Raw genomic sequence first — 16090 nt, forward strand, 5'->3', positions numbered from 1 at the left:
GTAATCGGGCTGTAAAAGGTTACGTAGGATCCAGAATGATGTTTTACAAGGTTAACAGATTAGCCCAAGGTAAAGAAATAACCGAATGAACCCCGTAGTAGTTTAAAAGCAGGATGCATCTATAGAAAGGAGATGTTTTAGTCATGTTCGTCTCTCAGCAAAATACCTGTGTAGTACCATGTTGATGACTCACAGTACCCTTTGTAAATGTAAAACTCTAGAGAACAGCATATCTTCGCCAGGTTCGTCTCACGAAGGTGGGTCACCATCAGATGAACTGTCGTGAACTAATTATGAAGGAAAGTCATAAGTAAATCCAACAGGCCCGTCACCGGTCATTTCATGTGCCAGTTGTGAGAACGAGCATTTTCATTCTTTGCCTGGAGCTGGGAGAGAAATAGACTTTTTGATTATCTTCATTTGCAAATTTCCTAAAGACTGTCTTTTCAAACTTGTTTAAGGGTACTGCTGTTGGAGGAGAGAAGGACCGGATGTGGGAGCACGAGGCCTGACTGCAGACTGAGGAACACCTGCGACATTAGCCAAGGCGAGACCACGACAGAAAAGAGCTGCAGGACGAGGCACTGTTTTCGACAGCATGAAAAGAAAGGGTCGACCTGATGCCCCTGCTCGACGTCCAGTGCCTGTCGACAAGTCCCCGCTCTCTGAATTCTGTCACACGCCCGCCTATTTGAAGTCTCTCGTTCCCCTAGTTTGTTCCCACTTTGGCCTTGCTCCATCCCCTTTTTTTCCTCTGACCTACCCTATGGACTGTTTTGAACGCTCTTCTTCCATCGGAACTTTCTGACAATCACCTCAAAGGACACAGGGCGAAAAGGACCTTACCGACCAGAAACGCGAGGAAAGGGTCGTGCCCTGCAACGCAGAACTTAGAACAGAGCTGGACTCGTAGCTCCACCGCCGGTGCTCAACAGCGCCAACGAAAGACCACAAAGAACAATGAGAACTCGTAAAACTTCGAACATTTGACATCCACAATCACCGTTTTTGCTATGCCTCATTTCTCTCCCAGCCGCCATTGTATTGATCCTGCTCCAATCCGAATCTGAAATATGTAATAACCTGCCAGTTCACGTTATGATATGTACTTGCTGCTCGCTACAGAACCGTTTTTGTATTGCATTCCTATGACTTTCCTGCTGAACAAGTTTATCAAAGTTTATCAAATAGGCCCACCTCCTAAAAACTAGAAATCTCAAAATGTATTGTTTACAATTTTTCATCTAGGGTTCCTACCGTTTTCCTTCTCATGCCCACCACAATAGACCCGAGTAGAAAATGAACCAGCAAGATGTCTTGAATATGTTAAAGGGAGGACTGTTGAAAATTAGTACGTTTTGGTGAACATTATCTGCGCCATCTTGCCTCTTCCCCTGATGCCACACTTTTGTCGTGCGCGCCCGCCATTTTAAGATGCCCCGATCAGAACAAACCCTTTTGCATGCCGCTGGCCCCTGACATAGCCCTTTGCCTTCGCTAAGCCTGCACGCTGACCACCCCCCGCTTGCACCTGCCTTGAGTCATAAACCCCTCTTCGGCGCTGCTCTGCCCCAGGCCCTCATCCTGTTCCCAGCGCGACACCTCCCTGCTTTCCTTTCATGATCTCCGGCCCTTAGATGCAAACCCCCTTTTTCCCCGTGTGCCCGTTTTGTCCTCCCCGTTCCCAAGCCGACACCCAGCTCTGCCGATACCATCCTTGCCCCTCCCCGTACAATAGAAAGCTTCCCCCATCAAAGAATCCCCGGGTTGATCAAAGCCCCCCACCCCATGAGACCCGATCAAACCCCCCACATTCCGTGAATCGGCGGATTATCCAGCTGCGCGATGCTCATCACCTGTTGTGACTAGGGTGGGGACTTCAACTGTAAATGTGTATGGGAACGGGCCCAAAGGGGAGTTCCGAGAATGTCTTTTCCGTACATCAAAGCTTTAACATGTATGTGTAATCTGCAATAAAGTCATAAATGTGCGTATAAGAGGCCAGGCCTCAAGAATACAGTTAGAGCACCTCAGAACGATACCTTCTGTCCGTTTCGTTGTGTTCTCCTCCGGAGAGAATAAAGAAAACCTTGTTTCCTGCTTTCCAGTCTCCAGCGCCTGCCTCTTCATTTGATTTAATAACTAGAGGGTCACAGAGGCAATACCGCCGGGCAAATATCGATTGTCCCCGAGACCCGATGAACTTTTTACATATTTGCTTGTCCTGAAAAAACAAAATTTGTGTTTTACTGGAATTCAGTTGGAGTCAGCTTTCACCCAACCTGGAACCACTGTTTTTAACAGTTTTTGAAGGAATGGCGGTGTCAGAGGCCTCGTCCTGGAAGGGCAGAAGAAGCTGTGTGTCATCAGCATAAGAAATCACTTCCAGTCCCTAGGATTCAACCAACTTAGTCAAGGGTTCTATCCACTGAGGGGCCCCATTGGATCCCTGTCCTCACCTGGCCCCTACCCCCACCACGCCTACTCCAGAGGACTGCAAACAATCAATACTATGCTCACACTCATTATTGATGCCTTCACCACTTCTGCGACATTTCCAGACACTTGGAAACACGCAATTGTCCTCCCGTTGCTGAAGAAACAATCTGTGGACATTTCAACACTCGCCGACTACAGACCTATCTCCCTGCTACCATTCCCGACCAAGGTCTTAGAGAAACTCATCAACAGCGCCGCACCTACCTCAACAACCACATATTCCTCAGCACCACTCAGTTTGGTTTTAGACCCAACCATAAAATGGATACTGCACTCTTTGCCGCCACGAATAACACCTGTATGACTCTGGACGGTGGAGACACAGCGACCCTCATCCTCTAGGACCTCTCCACAGTGTGTAACATTGTCTCCCACTCCATCCGACGCCTACACGACATTGGAGTCCAACGACACACACTCGGCTAGATCTGTTTCCTTTCTGACTGGAAGGACCCAGCCTGGCACCCGGCACCTCAGATGCCCATGACCTCATATACAGAGTTCTGCAAGGACCATCTCTGAGCCCGACTCTGTTCAACGCATTTATGATCCCTTTAGCCAGCATCATCCGCTCTCACAATCAATATCCTCTCAGATGCTGAAAACATTAATCTTATTCTCTCCTTCACAGACAAGACGCCCAGTACCCATATCAAGTCCAATGCCGGCAGGACTGGAATTACCCACTGGATGTAGACCAACTGTCTGAAGCTAAACACTAACAAGACCAAATTTGAAACTTCAAGAGGAGCATTTCACCGTGGGGCTCCACCACCCATGCAAAGAACCTCAGGATCGGCATCAATAGCAAACTTGATATGACCACCCGGTTCAATGCCTCATACTTCCATACCTTGAAGATGCGGAGCAAAATGTTCAAATGGCTCCCAGTCAGCACCCGGAAAACGGTCACGCACGCCCTAGTCACAAGCAAACTGGACTATGGAACACCTCCATGCCGTTATCAACTAAAATCTCACCAGAATGCTGCAGACCATTCGGAACTCAGCCGCCAGAATCACCCTCAACCTCTAAAGCCACTGTGAGAAGTTAGCCTGGCATATGATGTCCACTAGTTCTAGTGGGCACCTTGCACCAGTCTACAACCCTTATTGATGGTGGTTGTAAAGTCAACCTTATAGAAAGCTATCCTTGTGGTAGCATGAACCAGCAGTCATAAGACTTCAGTAGGCGAGTTAAGCAAGTTGTTTTACCAATTATAATCCCTTGAATACCAAATGAAAGGACATCACACAAGGTATATATCAAATATATAGGTATTTATTCTAAACACAACCCCTCTGCACTCTTTAGGAGGTCAGAGGTAAAAAAGCAGGGCTGGGGCCTGTGGAATCGCTGGGGCTACTCTAATCAACCAAAGGTTAGGCAGTAGGAGGCCCACGGGAGAAGCGTGCAGTGACTGTCGGCAGGCACGGGTTACCAGTGACTTTCTATGGGAAACGTAAAAGTTACAAATATACAATTTAAGGACACTTCCGGATGGACTAGGATGGAACCCTTTTAAACTAGGACACTTCGAGAGTCAAGACCCACGGGAGCACCAGAGTACTTGTGTTACCTCACCCAGGGAAGCCAGGTGCATAGGTGTCTTCTCGTGTCGGGTTTCATTGTCGTTTTCTATGGGGAGCTGCAAAGAAGTGCTGCAGGTGACCAGAGAAAAAGTGTCCGGGTGGATCCAAGGGTGGATCGAAGATCTGCAGAACCTGAAAGCAGAAGGGACAGAGTCTGGGTCACTAGCCAGTGACCAGGAAGGAACCAGGCGATGTCGGGTGATTTCAGGTGAAATAGTCACACTTGTCTCTTCAGCCACGAGGTCCAAGAGGCATCAACGATGACCAGGCGCTGGATTCGAGCTGTCCCGCGATGGATCTAGTTGACTGCGGTGTCGGTATCCGGATTGGACCCAACAAGCCTTGGCAACCGCAACCCACGCAGGATGTCAAAATTGGCTCTGTTGCAGACCAGCAAGGTCTGTGGCACTTCTCCTTTGCAGGGAAGCTGGAGCAAGCCTGGAGCAACCAAGAAAGCAAGTTTGTTGTAAAGAAAGGTCTTCAGGGGGCTCACTAGCAAACGGGCAAGGAACCGGGTAGACGCGTCGAGCTCAAATGCAAAAGCGGGGCCCACGAAACACTCGCGGAGTGTGGGGGCATGGGCTTCGGTGCAAATGGTGCTCGGGGCTGGGGCTTCAAGCACCCCAAAGTGCAACTTCGAGATAACTCGTTGAAGGAGCGCAGCTTGCAAAATGCAGGATTTCCAGGAGTTCCGGTCCCATGTCTCTCGTGTTCGCCACGTGTCTCAGCTTTGCTGTGGGTGTGGGTCGGGGTCAGAGATGTCTGGAAGTCTGTGTCCTGTGTCGCAGATTCTTCGGGATCCGGCGGGAGCCTCGAAAATGCAGACCGACAAAGTTGCTGTTGGTGCCGGTTTGAACAGGGTGGTCACTCCTTGACCACAAGGGAGATGTCTTCTGTCTTCCAGTCGAAATGGAATGTCAAAAGGTCCAGGATTCTGTATCACAGTTTCGTCCATGGCAATCTAAAGTCCTAGGGACACAGCTTCTATACTTATACTAAGGTTGGGGGCTGGACTACCTGGCTAGGTCCCTCCTGTGGGTGGACCTGGGCAGGGGGTGGTTACACCCCCTTCCCTTTGTCCAGTTTCGTGCCAGAGCTGGGGCCGAGTGCCCCAGCAACTGGTTTGAACCGAGCTATGCATGAAGCACCTTGTGTGCCCCAGGCAGTGTCTGGAAAGCATTCACTGAATGCAGCCCTCCCTGCCCCAATACACTACAAGCCTGTCTGGGAGGTGCTGGCACCTCCCTGGACAGGAAACCTATTGTCCAGGCCTCCCCTGACGGAGTTTCGTCCAGCAGCAGGAGGTCAGACTCGTGTCTGTGACAGCAGCTTCCATTTTGTAATGATGAGACTCTGTTTAACTTTAACAGGGTAAACCAGTAACTACATGTCTTCTCCCTCTAGAAGGGTGGAATGCGGGGGTAGTATTCCAAAGTGTTTGACACCTTACACAACATGTTTTGATAAAGCAAACCAAAGTTAGCATTAACCGTGAGGATTATAATGCACTTAAGAGTGTATGGTATGGTTATATCATAGAACAGCTAGAAGGAGATGGTTCCGAAAGCTGCAGAGGGGCTCAGCTCATGCTAGGGCACCCTCTCACACCAAACCAAGCACTCTGCCTCCAGGATTGTTAATTGCAAAAAACACAGTTGATGGACAGAATGTAGAACAATGTCATACATTCACCCCAGAACAAGGATCTGGGCCTAAATCCATCGTTTTTTTGCACTCCAGACCACCCTGGGTTAGACACTGGCTATATGCAAATCAGCTCTGACCCTGTGCCTCATGGGAACAGTCCAGTCCGAACTACCAAGCCATGTCTTTCCCAGACCGGAATCAAGCATCCAAGGACCGGTTTCTGGCTATCAGCCTTCATTCAGCCTGGATAGCTTGACTCCAGTGGTGTGGAGAGCCTGGGACTCACGTCTGAGCATACCCAGCCCACTCGGGGTGAAAATTCCAAAAAACACAGTTGATGGACAGAACGTAGAACAATGTCATACATTCACCCCAGTACAAGGATCTGGGCCTAAATCCATCGTTTTTTTGCACTCCACACCACCCTGGGTTAGACACTGGCTATATGCAAATCAGCTCTGACCCTGTGCCTCATGGGAACAGTCCAGTCCGAACTACCAAGCCATGTCTTTCCCAGACCGAAATCAAGCATCCATGGACCGGTTTCTGGCTATCAGCCTTCATTCAGCCTGGATAGCTTGACTCCAGTGGTGTGGAGAGCCTGGGACTCACGTCGGAGCATACCCAGCCCACTCGGGGTGAAAATTGCAAAAAACACAGTTGATGGACAGAATGTAGAACAATGTCATACATTCACCCCAGTACAAGGATCTGGGCCTAAATCCATAGTTTTTTTGCACTCCACACCACCCTGGGTTAGACACTGGCTATATGCAAATCAGCTCTGACCCTGTGCCTCATGGGAACAGTCCAGTCCGAACTACCAAGCCATGTCTTTCCCAGACCGAAATCAAGCATCCAAGGACCGGTTTCTGGCTATCAGCCTTCATCAGCCTGGATAGCTTTACTCCAGTGGTGTGGAGAGCCTGGGACTCACGTCTGAGCATACCCAGCCCACTCGGGGTGAAAATTGCAAAAAACACAGTTGATGGACAGAATGTAGAACAATGTCATACATTCACCCCAGTACAAGGATATGGGCCTAAAGGCCACCCAGGGTGGTGTGGAGTGCAAAAAAACGATGGATTTAGGCCCAGATCCTTGTACTGGGGTGAATGTATGACATTGTTCTACGTTCTGTCCATCAACTGGGTTTATTGGAATTTCCAGGATTGTTAAGGCCTGCCATATGAGTGACTTATATGTGTATATGTATAAATAGATCAGAACTGCCATCTACACTGCGAAGAAGGCGACAACCACAAAGGAGAGGTACTTTGGAGAGGCTTCTTTATTGAGGAGATCAGGTCCGGTGGCGGCGAATGCATTTCGGCATTTTGCGCCTTCCTCAGCGCCCTACACCCGACCAAATGTCCCGGTCTGTGCTTCCCGCTGATTTCTAATGCTGGTGTTGCTTGGCTCCTCCCCTATGATCTACAGGCCACCTGTTGTAGTGCTCACGATCATCGTAGTACTCCAACTCCCACAATGCCACATGTTTAGGCAATGTGAGCCGGTGAAAATGGAAGGACAAGTTGAAGTCAGCAGGGCTCGATGTTGAAAATGCCCGTCCTCCTCTAACAAGCCGCTCCTCCGGTCTCCTTAATACCACCTCAGCCCCCAACGGTAATGCAAAAATGGAGCAGGGGCGACATGCCACAAAGAGAGGTAAATACCTCAACCGCTCGGATTACATCACCAAGGAGGGCGGGTCAGGAGATATCCATATGAGTGACTTATATGTGTATATGTATATATAGATATTGGTATACTATATCTAAGTAAGGGGTGATTACACCACCTTACCCAGGCTGTGTGAACAGACCTGTGGTGTCAGTTTGGAAGGCCAGCCAGGTGTGGCACAATACATGCTGCAGCCTCTGGTAGGCCTAAGGTGCACCTATGCCCTTGGTACCTATGGTACACTATACAGGGGCTCACAAGGGTGACCTAGTAACCAATCTGGTATGTACCTAAAGTACATGGTATCAATTTTGAGAGAGAACAGGTGGGCTGTGGGCCTGATTGGCAGGCACCCAGCCACACTAAAGTCGAAAACCAGAGAATCAGAGCAAAAAGTGGGGGTAACCATAGAAAGCAGACCCTACTCTCATACAACCACACTCAAAGCACACCACACGAGAAGGAGCTCCAATGGCTCACCATACACAAACAAGCGAAATTCAAACTACTCACACACAAACACACACTTTTGAGGCATTACATAACACTTGTCAGCATAACTCAACAATTGCATCTCAGTGCCAGGATACCCTTCCGGGTGATAGCGAGCACGACAAAATCTACATAACAAAACATGGGTGTTACAAACAAACCACTAATGTACTCCTGACGGTCTGTCTGTTAGCCCAGGAGAAACAAGAACAGAAACAAACTGGAACATATCGTGCCTAGAACAGACAGTACCATGGATCTAGATTCAATGAGCATTGCTGCACACATCTGAGGAGCCTGCTCAGGGCCTCCTCCCTTCAACATTTGAGGTGGCCTTCCCCCAATGAGAGCGCCCTTCTTAGGATCCTCCATCCATTAGTCTGCCTTGGGCGTATCATTCTCAGTGTTGCCCATCCCCTCCGGCTCCTGGGTTCTCCTGCTCCAAGTTCTCCATCAATTCCCCCACATGTGGTGCCCTGTTCTGTACCCCCATACCATCCCCCCATTGGAGGTGGAGTGATCAGGGTCAACTTCCATCCCTCTGCTTAGGATCACCTGCTCAGGGTCTACTTCCATCCCTCCACTTGGGATCACCTGCTCAGGGTCTACTTCCATCCCTCCACATGGGGTGCCCATCTCAGAGTCCCACTAACCCACCGCCCAACAGAGTTGGTACTCAGAGTCGCCCTTCCTTCTGAGGAGGTTTCCGGACTCAAGGATTCCGCCCCTACTTACCTTGGATTTCACACACCGCCATCTGGATGCTTCCTTTGCTGCCCTTCCAGGCCTCCTCCCTTGAGTCGTAATAGGACAGAATCCCACCGCTGAGGATAAACCATCTGGGCTGCCAACCTGAAAAGGCAGAATCAATCCATGAAGCAACACAACAATAACATATGAAAACAAAAAGGAGAACAGCTGTTGACTCCAGTGGCAGACCAGTCATAGCACTGTGAAGAGAGCCGAAAACGTGCAGGGCGATCAACGTAAACTGAACAAGTCAGGATCCTTGTCAGATTTTCAGGACAACACTTCTCCCTGTAAATGAGCTTCAATGGATAGGTTTTCTGTAAACTTGTCTAATATGGATATTCCAAAAATATGGCTTCGGTCTGGCCCGCCCGGCTTTACAGTGGTCACACCTGGTGTGAAGGATAATATCTAAGCATACTACAGGTCACAATACAACCTTTGTCCCATCTGATCATCTCTAGCTATGCATCCCTGCTCCCGTTTGTGAAATGGTTCGTTATTTTACGATGCAATGAAAAGCAATAACAGAAAACGCTAGGTCTGGTGTGACCCGGTAATGAAATAGGACTAAGAGCTAGAATTTACACACAAGTAATTTTGCATAAACGCAGATTATTGGGCTATGCACCTCACATGCAATTTGTTTATCTTGTATTTACATAGACCTCGCAATTTTCTCTCGTAGGAGACTTAATTCAGAAACAAAATGTCTTGCGGGAACTGTGAACCAGAGGCGTGACTTGGACACATGCAATATGTAAGCAACATTCACCGCACGACTTTAGAAACTTGTCTGATACTACATTGAAGATGGTATCTTATGTGCTTTTCGTATGCAAAGGCATTCTTCGTGTATGATTTCACACAGATCACTCCATGTGCGAAATATGCACAACTCTTACACAACTAGAGAATTAAGCATTACACAAAGAATGTTGATCCACTGCCTACAATCCTGAAAAAGTTGAGGTTGGTTCCCTTTCAAACGTTTTTTTCTGACTAAAGTGTAGGCACGGTCTTTGTGCAAGGTGATGGCTCTCACAGCAGGTAGTGATGATGTTAGCTCCAGGCATGGGCACAATAAAGTGTGATGATACACCTGGCAATCCTGAGCCTTCTTGAAGTGGCACTCCGGGAAAGACAAAGGGGAAGGACCTGCCTAGAAACATCCTCACCATTAACAGCGAGTGATCTATTCAAGCAAAGCTAGAACGGAGCTCTTTGAAAAGTAATATATTTTTGTAGGCAGTATCTCTTTATAAATTGCATCTGCTAGAGTACAGACTGGACAGCCCCCCAGCTCCCCTGATCAAAATAACAAAAACAAAACCATTATGCTGGTTAGGAGCTCCCTAACAATCACATCACATAGTGACCAACAGTACTTCAGGGGCATTACAACCTGCATCCTCACGGGTGCAACACAGCAAAAGAACCATGTTGTTGGTTGAGCTTTTCCACCTCAAAAGAACAGCCCTCCTCAAACAACAATCTCAGACCAAAAAGAGGCTGTCAATTCAAATAAACTGCTTGTGTTCGCACACAATCGAAGCATTCATGTATATATTATTGGTAAACGACAATGTTTAATGAGAAAAAAAAACTGAGTTATGCAATGGAACCCACCTAACACAGGACTATAAAATAAACAAGCATTGGCAAAGCCAATATCGTTGCGTCTAATGTGCTTAAAGCAGGTAGCATTAGCACATTAGAGCGAGGCGTACACAAGGGACCCAGCCGGAGCGGACAGAGAGGCCTATGTTTGTAGTTTGTCAGGTAGTTCAAAGCAAACACTTGAGTGGAAATGAAAGAATACATCTAAACAGCCAACCGCGGTAGGTGAGATACGAACACTACACTGGGTTGAGCTAAGCTGTTATTGACAAGTCTCAAGCTAATGGTTGAAAGAGGCTGTGCATAGAAAGCCAATGGCTGAAAGGGTGGTGGACCCTAAGCCCACTATCTGTATATTGTTAGCAAAAGGTCTGTTTGAGAACTATGCTGTAAAATCCAGACATAACAAGCATTTGCAATGCAATAGGTCTCGCATTAGAAAGGTTTGAGCTATTGGTATTGTAATTGACACATTTTTTACTTATGTTTTTTTTTTTAAATAGCGAAATTAATAAATAGTTTTGTCATTTACAATACCAATAGTTATAACTGTTGCAAATGTGACACCTATAGCATTTGTAATGCAATGTGTTGTATTTACGTGACTTAGATGTATTAGTATTACAAATAACAATGTATTTTACTTGTTTTAAATAATTAATACTTAAATAAAAGTTATTGCAATTTATAATGGCAATAGCTTAAATTTATTTATTTTTTTTGCAGTTTTATATAGCGCGAACTAGACCCGAACCGAATCAGGTATCAGAGCGCTTTACATAGCACCAGTTACGTTACATGAGGACACACTTTCATTTTAGGCACGGGGAGATTAAGTGATTTGCCCAGAATCACAGGAGGTTTTTGGCGTTGTTACCGAGACTCGCACCCAGATCCCCAGGTCCGAGGTCGAGCACCTTAGCCGTTAGGCCAACCCCTCTCCCCTCTCACTTTTGTAAATAACTTTTGTGAAGATTATGTTCAGTGTATTTTATTGTGACGAAAATCCAAGAACAGAAGTGAAATATTAACATCTTTTTGTTACATTTGTAATAAAGCTTCAAACATTGAGAGAACATATTTGAACCAGTTTTTGTTGAATGGTTGCACAGATTGATGCTGTGGTGGCGCTGAGTGATGTTGTGATGGCGAACGAGTGATGCTGTGGCGTTCAGTGATGCTGTGGTAGCGCATAGTGATGTTGGAGTGCCCCTGAGTGATGCTGTGGTGTGTTGATTGATGCTGTATGCTATGTTTTGTTTTGTTATGCTATGCTATGTTTTGCTATCCCGTTTTGATTTGTTATGCTATGCTATGCTGTGTTTTGTTATGCTATGCTATGTTTTGTTTTGTTATGGTATGCTATGTTTTGTTTTGCTATCCTATGCTTTGTTTTGTTATGCTATGCTATGTTTTGCTATCCTATGCTTTTTTTGTTCTGCTATGATGTGTTTTGTTATGCTATGCTTTGTTATGCTATGCTGTTGAGGGTGAGTGAGGGTGTGGGGGGTGAGGGTGTGTTAGGGTGAGGGTGTGTGAGGGTGAGGGTGTGTGAGGGTGAGGGTGTGTGAGGGTGAGGGTGTGTGAGGGTGTGTGAGGGTGAGGGTGTGTGAGGGTGAGGGTGTGTGAGGGTGAGGGTGAGGGGTTGTGAGGGTGAGGGGTTGTGAGGGTGAGGGGGTGTGAGGGGGTGTGAGGGGGTGTGATGGTGAGGGGGTGTGATGGTGAGGGGGTGTGATGGTGAGGGGGTGTGATGGTGAAGGGGTGTGATGGTGAGGGGTGTGATGGTGAGGGGGTGTGATGGTGAGGGGGTGTGATGGTGAGGGGGTGTGATGGTGAGAGGGTGTGATGGTGAGAGGGTGTGATGGTGAGAGGGTGTGATGGTGAGAGGGTGTGATGGTGAGGGGGTGTGGGGGTGAGGGGCTGTGATGGCGAGGGGATGTGAGGGTGAGGGGGTGTGAGGGTGAGGGAGGGTGTGTGAACGTGAGGGAGGGTGAGGGGGGTGAGGGTGTGTGAGGGGGGTGAGGGGGGGTGGGGGTGAGGGGGGTGGGGGTGATGGGGGTGTGTGGGGGAGGGAGAGGGTGACAGGGTTGAGGGCAACAGGGGTGAGGGTGTGAGGGGATGAGAGGGTGAGGGTGGGTGTGGGGGTGTGAGGGTGAGGGGGATTGAGGGTGAGTAGGTGTGAGGGGGAGGGGGGGGAGGGGGTGTGAGGGTGAGGGGGTGTGTGAGGGGGTGGGTGTGTGAGGGGGTGTGTGAGGGTGAGGGGTGTGTGAGGGTGAGGGGGTGTGTGAGGGTGAGGGTGTGTGTGAGGGCGAGGGTGTGTGTGAGGGTGAGTAGGTGTGAGGGGGAGGGGGGGGAGGGGGTGTGAGGGTGAGGGGGTGTGTGAGGGGGTGGGTGTGTGAGGGGGTGTGTGAGGGGTGTGTGAGGGTGAGGGGGTGTGTGTGGGTAAGGGTGTGTGTGTGTGGGTAAGGGTGTGTGTGTGGGTAAGGGTGTGTGTGTGGGTAAGGGTGTGTGTGTGGGTAAGGGTGTGTGTGTGGGTAAGGGTGTGTGTGAGGGTGAGGGGGTGTGTGAGGGTGAGGGGGTTGTGGGGGTGAGGTTGAGGGCGTGTGAGGTTGAGGGTGTGTGAGGGTGACGGTGTGAGGGGGTGAGAGGGTGTGTGAGGGGGTGTGTGAGGGTGTCTTTCATAAGACATAGAAACAAAGAGGTGTGCTTTGAAGCAAGGGAGCCTTCAGTATACACAGCCTTGTATTTGTAAGTGGAAAAGTATATACCATGGCTCAGAGGCACTAATGAGAAGCTTGTGGGAGAGAAGGGAGGTAGAATAAGGAGGAAACAAGGGGAAATAAGGAGTGATGGAGGGAAGGAATAAGGGCTGTGACTGGCTGGAGAAAGAGCAAGGTACATGGGAAAAAGCGCCTGGGAAGGAGGAATGAGGGGCTTTTGCAGGTTGGGTAGTGAAAAGCACGGAGGGGAAGAGACGACGGCAATAGGGAGGGAATAGAGGGGGCATAAGAAAAACAAGGCACAAAACGGATATTTAAATAGTCCAGTCAATCAACACAAGAGGAGTTTGACAATATCGTACATCAATGGATGAAGGCTACAGAGCAAAAGAAACCAACAGGTTAAGGCCAATCGCCTAAAGCAAGTATAGAACACGTTTGATGTGAATAGCACAAACATCGCACATGTCCCACCAAAAAGCAGTTCATTCCCTAACCAGTGACAACATACATATGGCTCAAATGGATTAAACTGCGTTTCCAAAACCAAGCAAAAAAAAATATGTGAATGACACAACAGACCGTTGAATGGAGAGAGCTGGCCGAAAACTCCTGTAAGTATATAACGTATATAATTTTAGTAACATCAGAAGATATTGGCTAATGCCAGAAGTAAAAAAAACAAAAACACTTTTAGTGAATGTAAAGATATGGCAAGCCCCTCTAAAAATTCAACGTTCTAAAATCGCCAAAGTGTATGGAACTCCCAGACAGAAGATGTTTTAAGTTTTCGTTTCATATAAAAAATACATATATTGTTAGCCATCAGCCACTCACTCCGTTTTCCAGTCAGAAGTGCTCCAGCCTCTTGTGTGGCACACAGGGCCACTCTGCCGTCGCTCAGCACCACAGCCACATGGCGCAGGCTGCAGCTCACCTGACGGATACCACTGAACTCCAGGGGACACCGGCTCAGCTGGCATCCCCAGCCGAATAGAACCACAGAGATGAGGAGGGCAGATTGGAAAGCGCGCCCGCTGCCAGCGCACCGCTCCCCGAAGGTCTCTTCTTACCTATGCCAGGACCGCAATACCAAGTGCGCAGAACGACTGCCGATATTATATACACTGTTGCGGGACAGTTCAGTTTAGTTTCCGGAGACGGCGGTGACATCAGCCCTCTAGGCAAACCCTGTCTCTACATACCTAGGAGCAGAAAGTAAAAACCGAAAGCAGGGCCCCGAGATTGGAAATGAAAACCTGAGTAGGAAGGGAAAACGTGAATAAAAGGATTTCACAAACTAATTTCCGAGCCTCAAACCCGACACAGTCAGTATAGTACCATTACGAACTTGAGAGTGCACAAGAAAAGAAAGAAAAGGCGTGAGTGCGCCATATTAAAGACAAAGCGCAGTTTTAAACAAGCCAGCAACAAAAAAAAACTAGCAAGAGGATAAACAAGCGGAAGACTTACGGCAGCCGGCGAAATCGGTGCTGCTTACGAGGAGGTTTGCTCAGCTTCAATGCCTTCTTAGAGCGAGCGTGGAGGGTAGCCGATACCTACACCGGGTCTCCGAGGAGGGGATCTGCGCCGCTCCTTCCTCCTCTCCACCGGCCTCCTCCTCCCCCGGGGGCGCCGAAAAGCGAAAGCGCTCGCACACATTCACAGCAAACAGCCAGCAGCAAAAGCGCGCTCACAAGGACAAATCTGACACTGAAAAAGCGCGCGTCCGACTCGTGTCCGCATTCAAGTAAGCAAGAGGTATACTAAAGTATACAAGAGGTCTCGAATGCTCGACCTAAAAATGCGTGGTGAAAACGAGGCCTGACACGCAAATAGGATTTCCGGCCGGGAGAAAGGAGAGGCGTGACACGCACGAACTGTCCTGAAGGGGCGGAGAAACAACGGAGCGGGCTGCGGAGTCTGGACACGGAGGAACAGGACGAGAGGAGCCGGTGAGGGGGGGCGTCGGGGCACATTGACGGTGCCCGCCCCCCCAGTGATGGAAGCCCTGCGTGTGCCCGGTGAGTGGGGTTGGGAGTGTGTGTGTGCACGTTTGTGTGTGTATGTAAGCCCTGCCGGGGGGGGAGGGGTGCGCTTGTATGTGCCTGCGTGTGTTGTGCCTGTGTGTGTGCCTGCCTGCGTGTATGTGTGCTGTGTCTTTTAAACATGCCTTAAGTTTTCAGCAGACACGCACTCCGAAACCGAAAGCATTCGGAGCCAGGGGACGGGCAGCCAGATACAAAAGCGTGAGGCGCGCTCACGCGGACAAATCTGAGACAGCAGAGGCGCGTGGCCGAATGCTGTCTCAGATTCCCCCGAAAGTAACAATAGGTCCTGAGCTAGACAGCGCATGCTACGCATGCGCAGCTCTACGCTCGACCTAAAAATGGAAAAGTCCTAATGCACAAGCATCCGATGCCTAATGGTTCATCACGTTATCCCTTTGCATCCGATATCTAATTACCTAACTGAACATAGCATTATTGCGAAGGAACTACAAGGATATGGACCACCATGACTTCGAAGAGGGGGTGGGGAGGGGCTCTGATTTGCACACAAATGGCACTCAAAATTTTTTGTACCTATAAAAAGGTTATAGGAGAACTATGCAACTTCAAAAAGCTGTAAAGTTTTATGATTTCCAATATTTGTATTAAAATCATGTAGTTTGCAACATTTGATAGTGCAATAGATAAACCTGCATTAAAATACATTTCCATACATTTGCCCAGGTATAGTTACAAAAAGCTGTGTAAAATGTAAACTTGTAGATGAAAAGCCTGCTTACATTTGGGTGGTTTGATCAGAGTGAACATGAACTAAATTTGTCTTTCAAATTGTCTTGTAATGTGCAGAAAACCTTTGCATATTTGAAGGCAAATTTAAACTGGGAAGTTCAGAGTTTGCTAAGGGGAAGAAAAATCAGAAGCAGCAGAAGCCCACCCCCAGCAGCGCTTGTCCAAGGGAGGCTAACGAGGCGCGGTGTTTCTGATCTCGGGGCCTTAATGATCGGGCTGGGCTGCACGAACAGGTGACACCGGTCAGGCGCCTTGGAAAGCACCAGCGAACGACCAAGGAAGAGGG

At 48.5% G+C, this 16090-nt stretch overlaps 1 protein-coding gene across 1 annotated transcript in view; it reads right to left on the minus strand.

The window, feature by feature from the left end:
* Positions 1-16090, minus strand: part of PLEKHA8 (pleckstrin homology domain containing A8) — a 116227-nt gene that overhangs the window by 97649 nt on the left and 2488 nt on the right. Inside the window, exon 2 of the mRNA XM_078664037.1 lies at positions 8649-8765. Within this exon, the coding sequence (XP_078520163.1) occupies positions 8649-8765 (117 nt within the window). The remainder of the gene's footprint in view (positions 1-8648; positions 8766-16090) is intronic.

This window comes from Lissotriton helveticus, chromosome 10 (genome assembly GCF_964261635.1).
Source record: "Lissotriton helveticus chromosome 10, aLisHel1.1, whole genome shotgun sequence".
Lineage (NCBI taxonomy): Eukaryota > Metazoa > Chordata > Amphibia > Caudata > Salamandridae > Lissotriton > Lissotriton helveticus.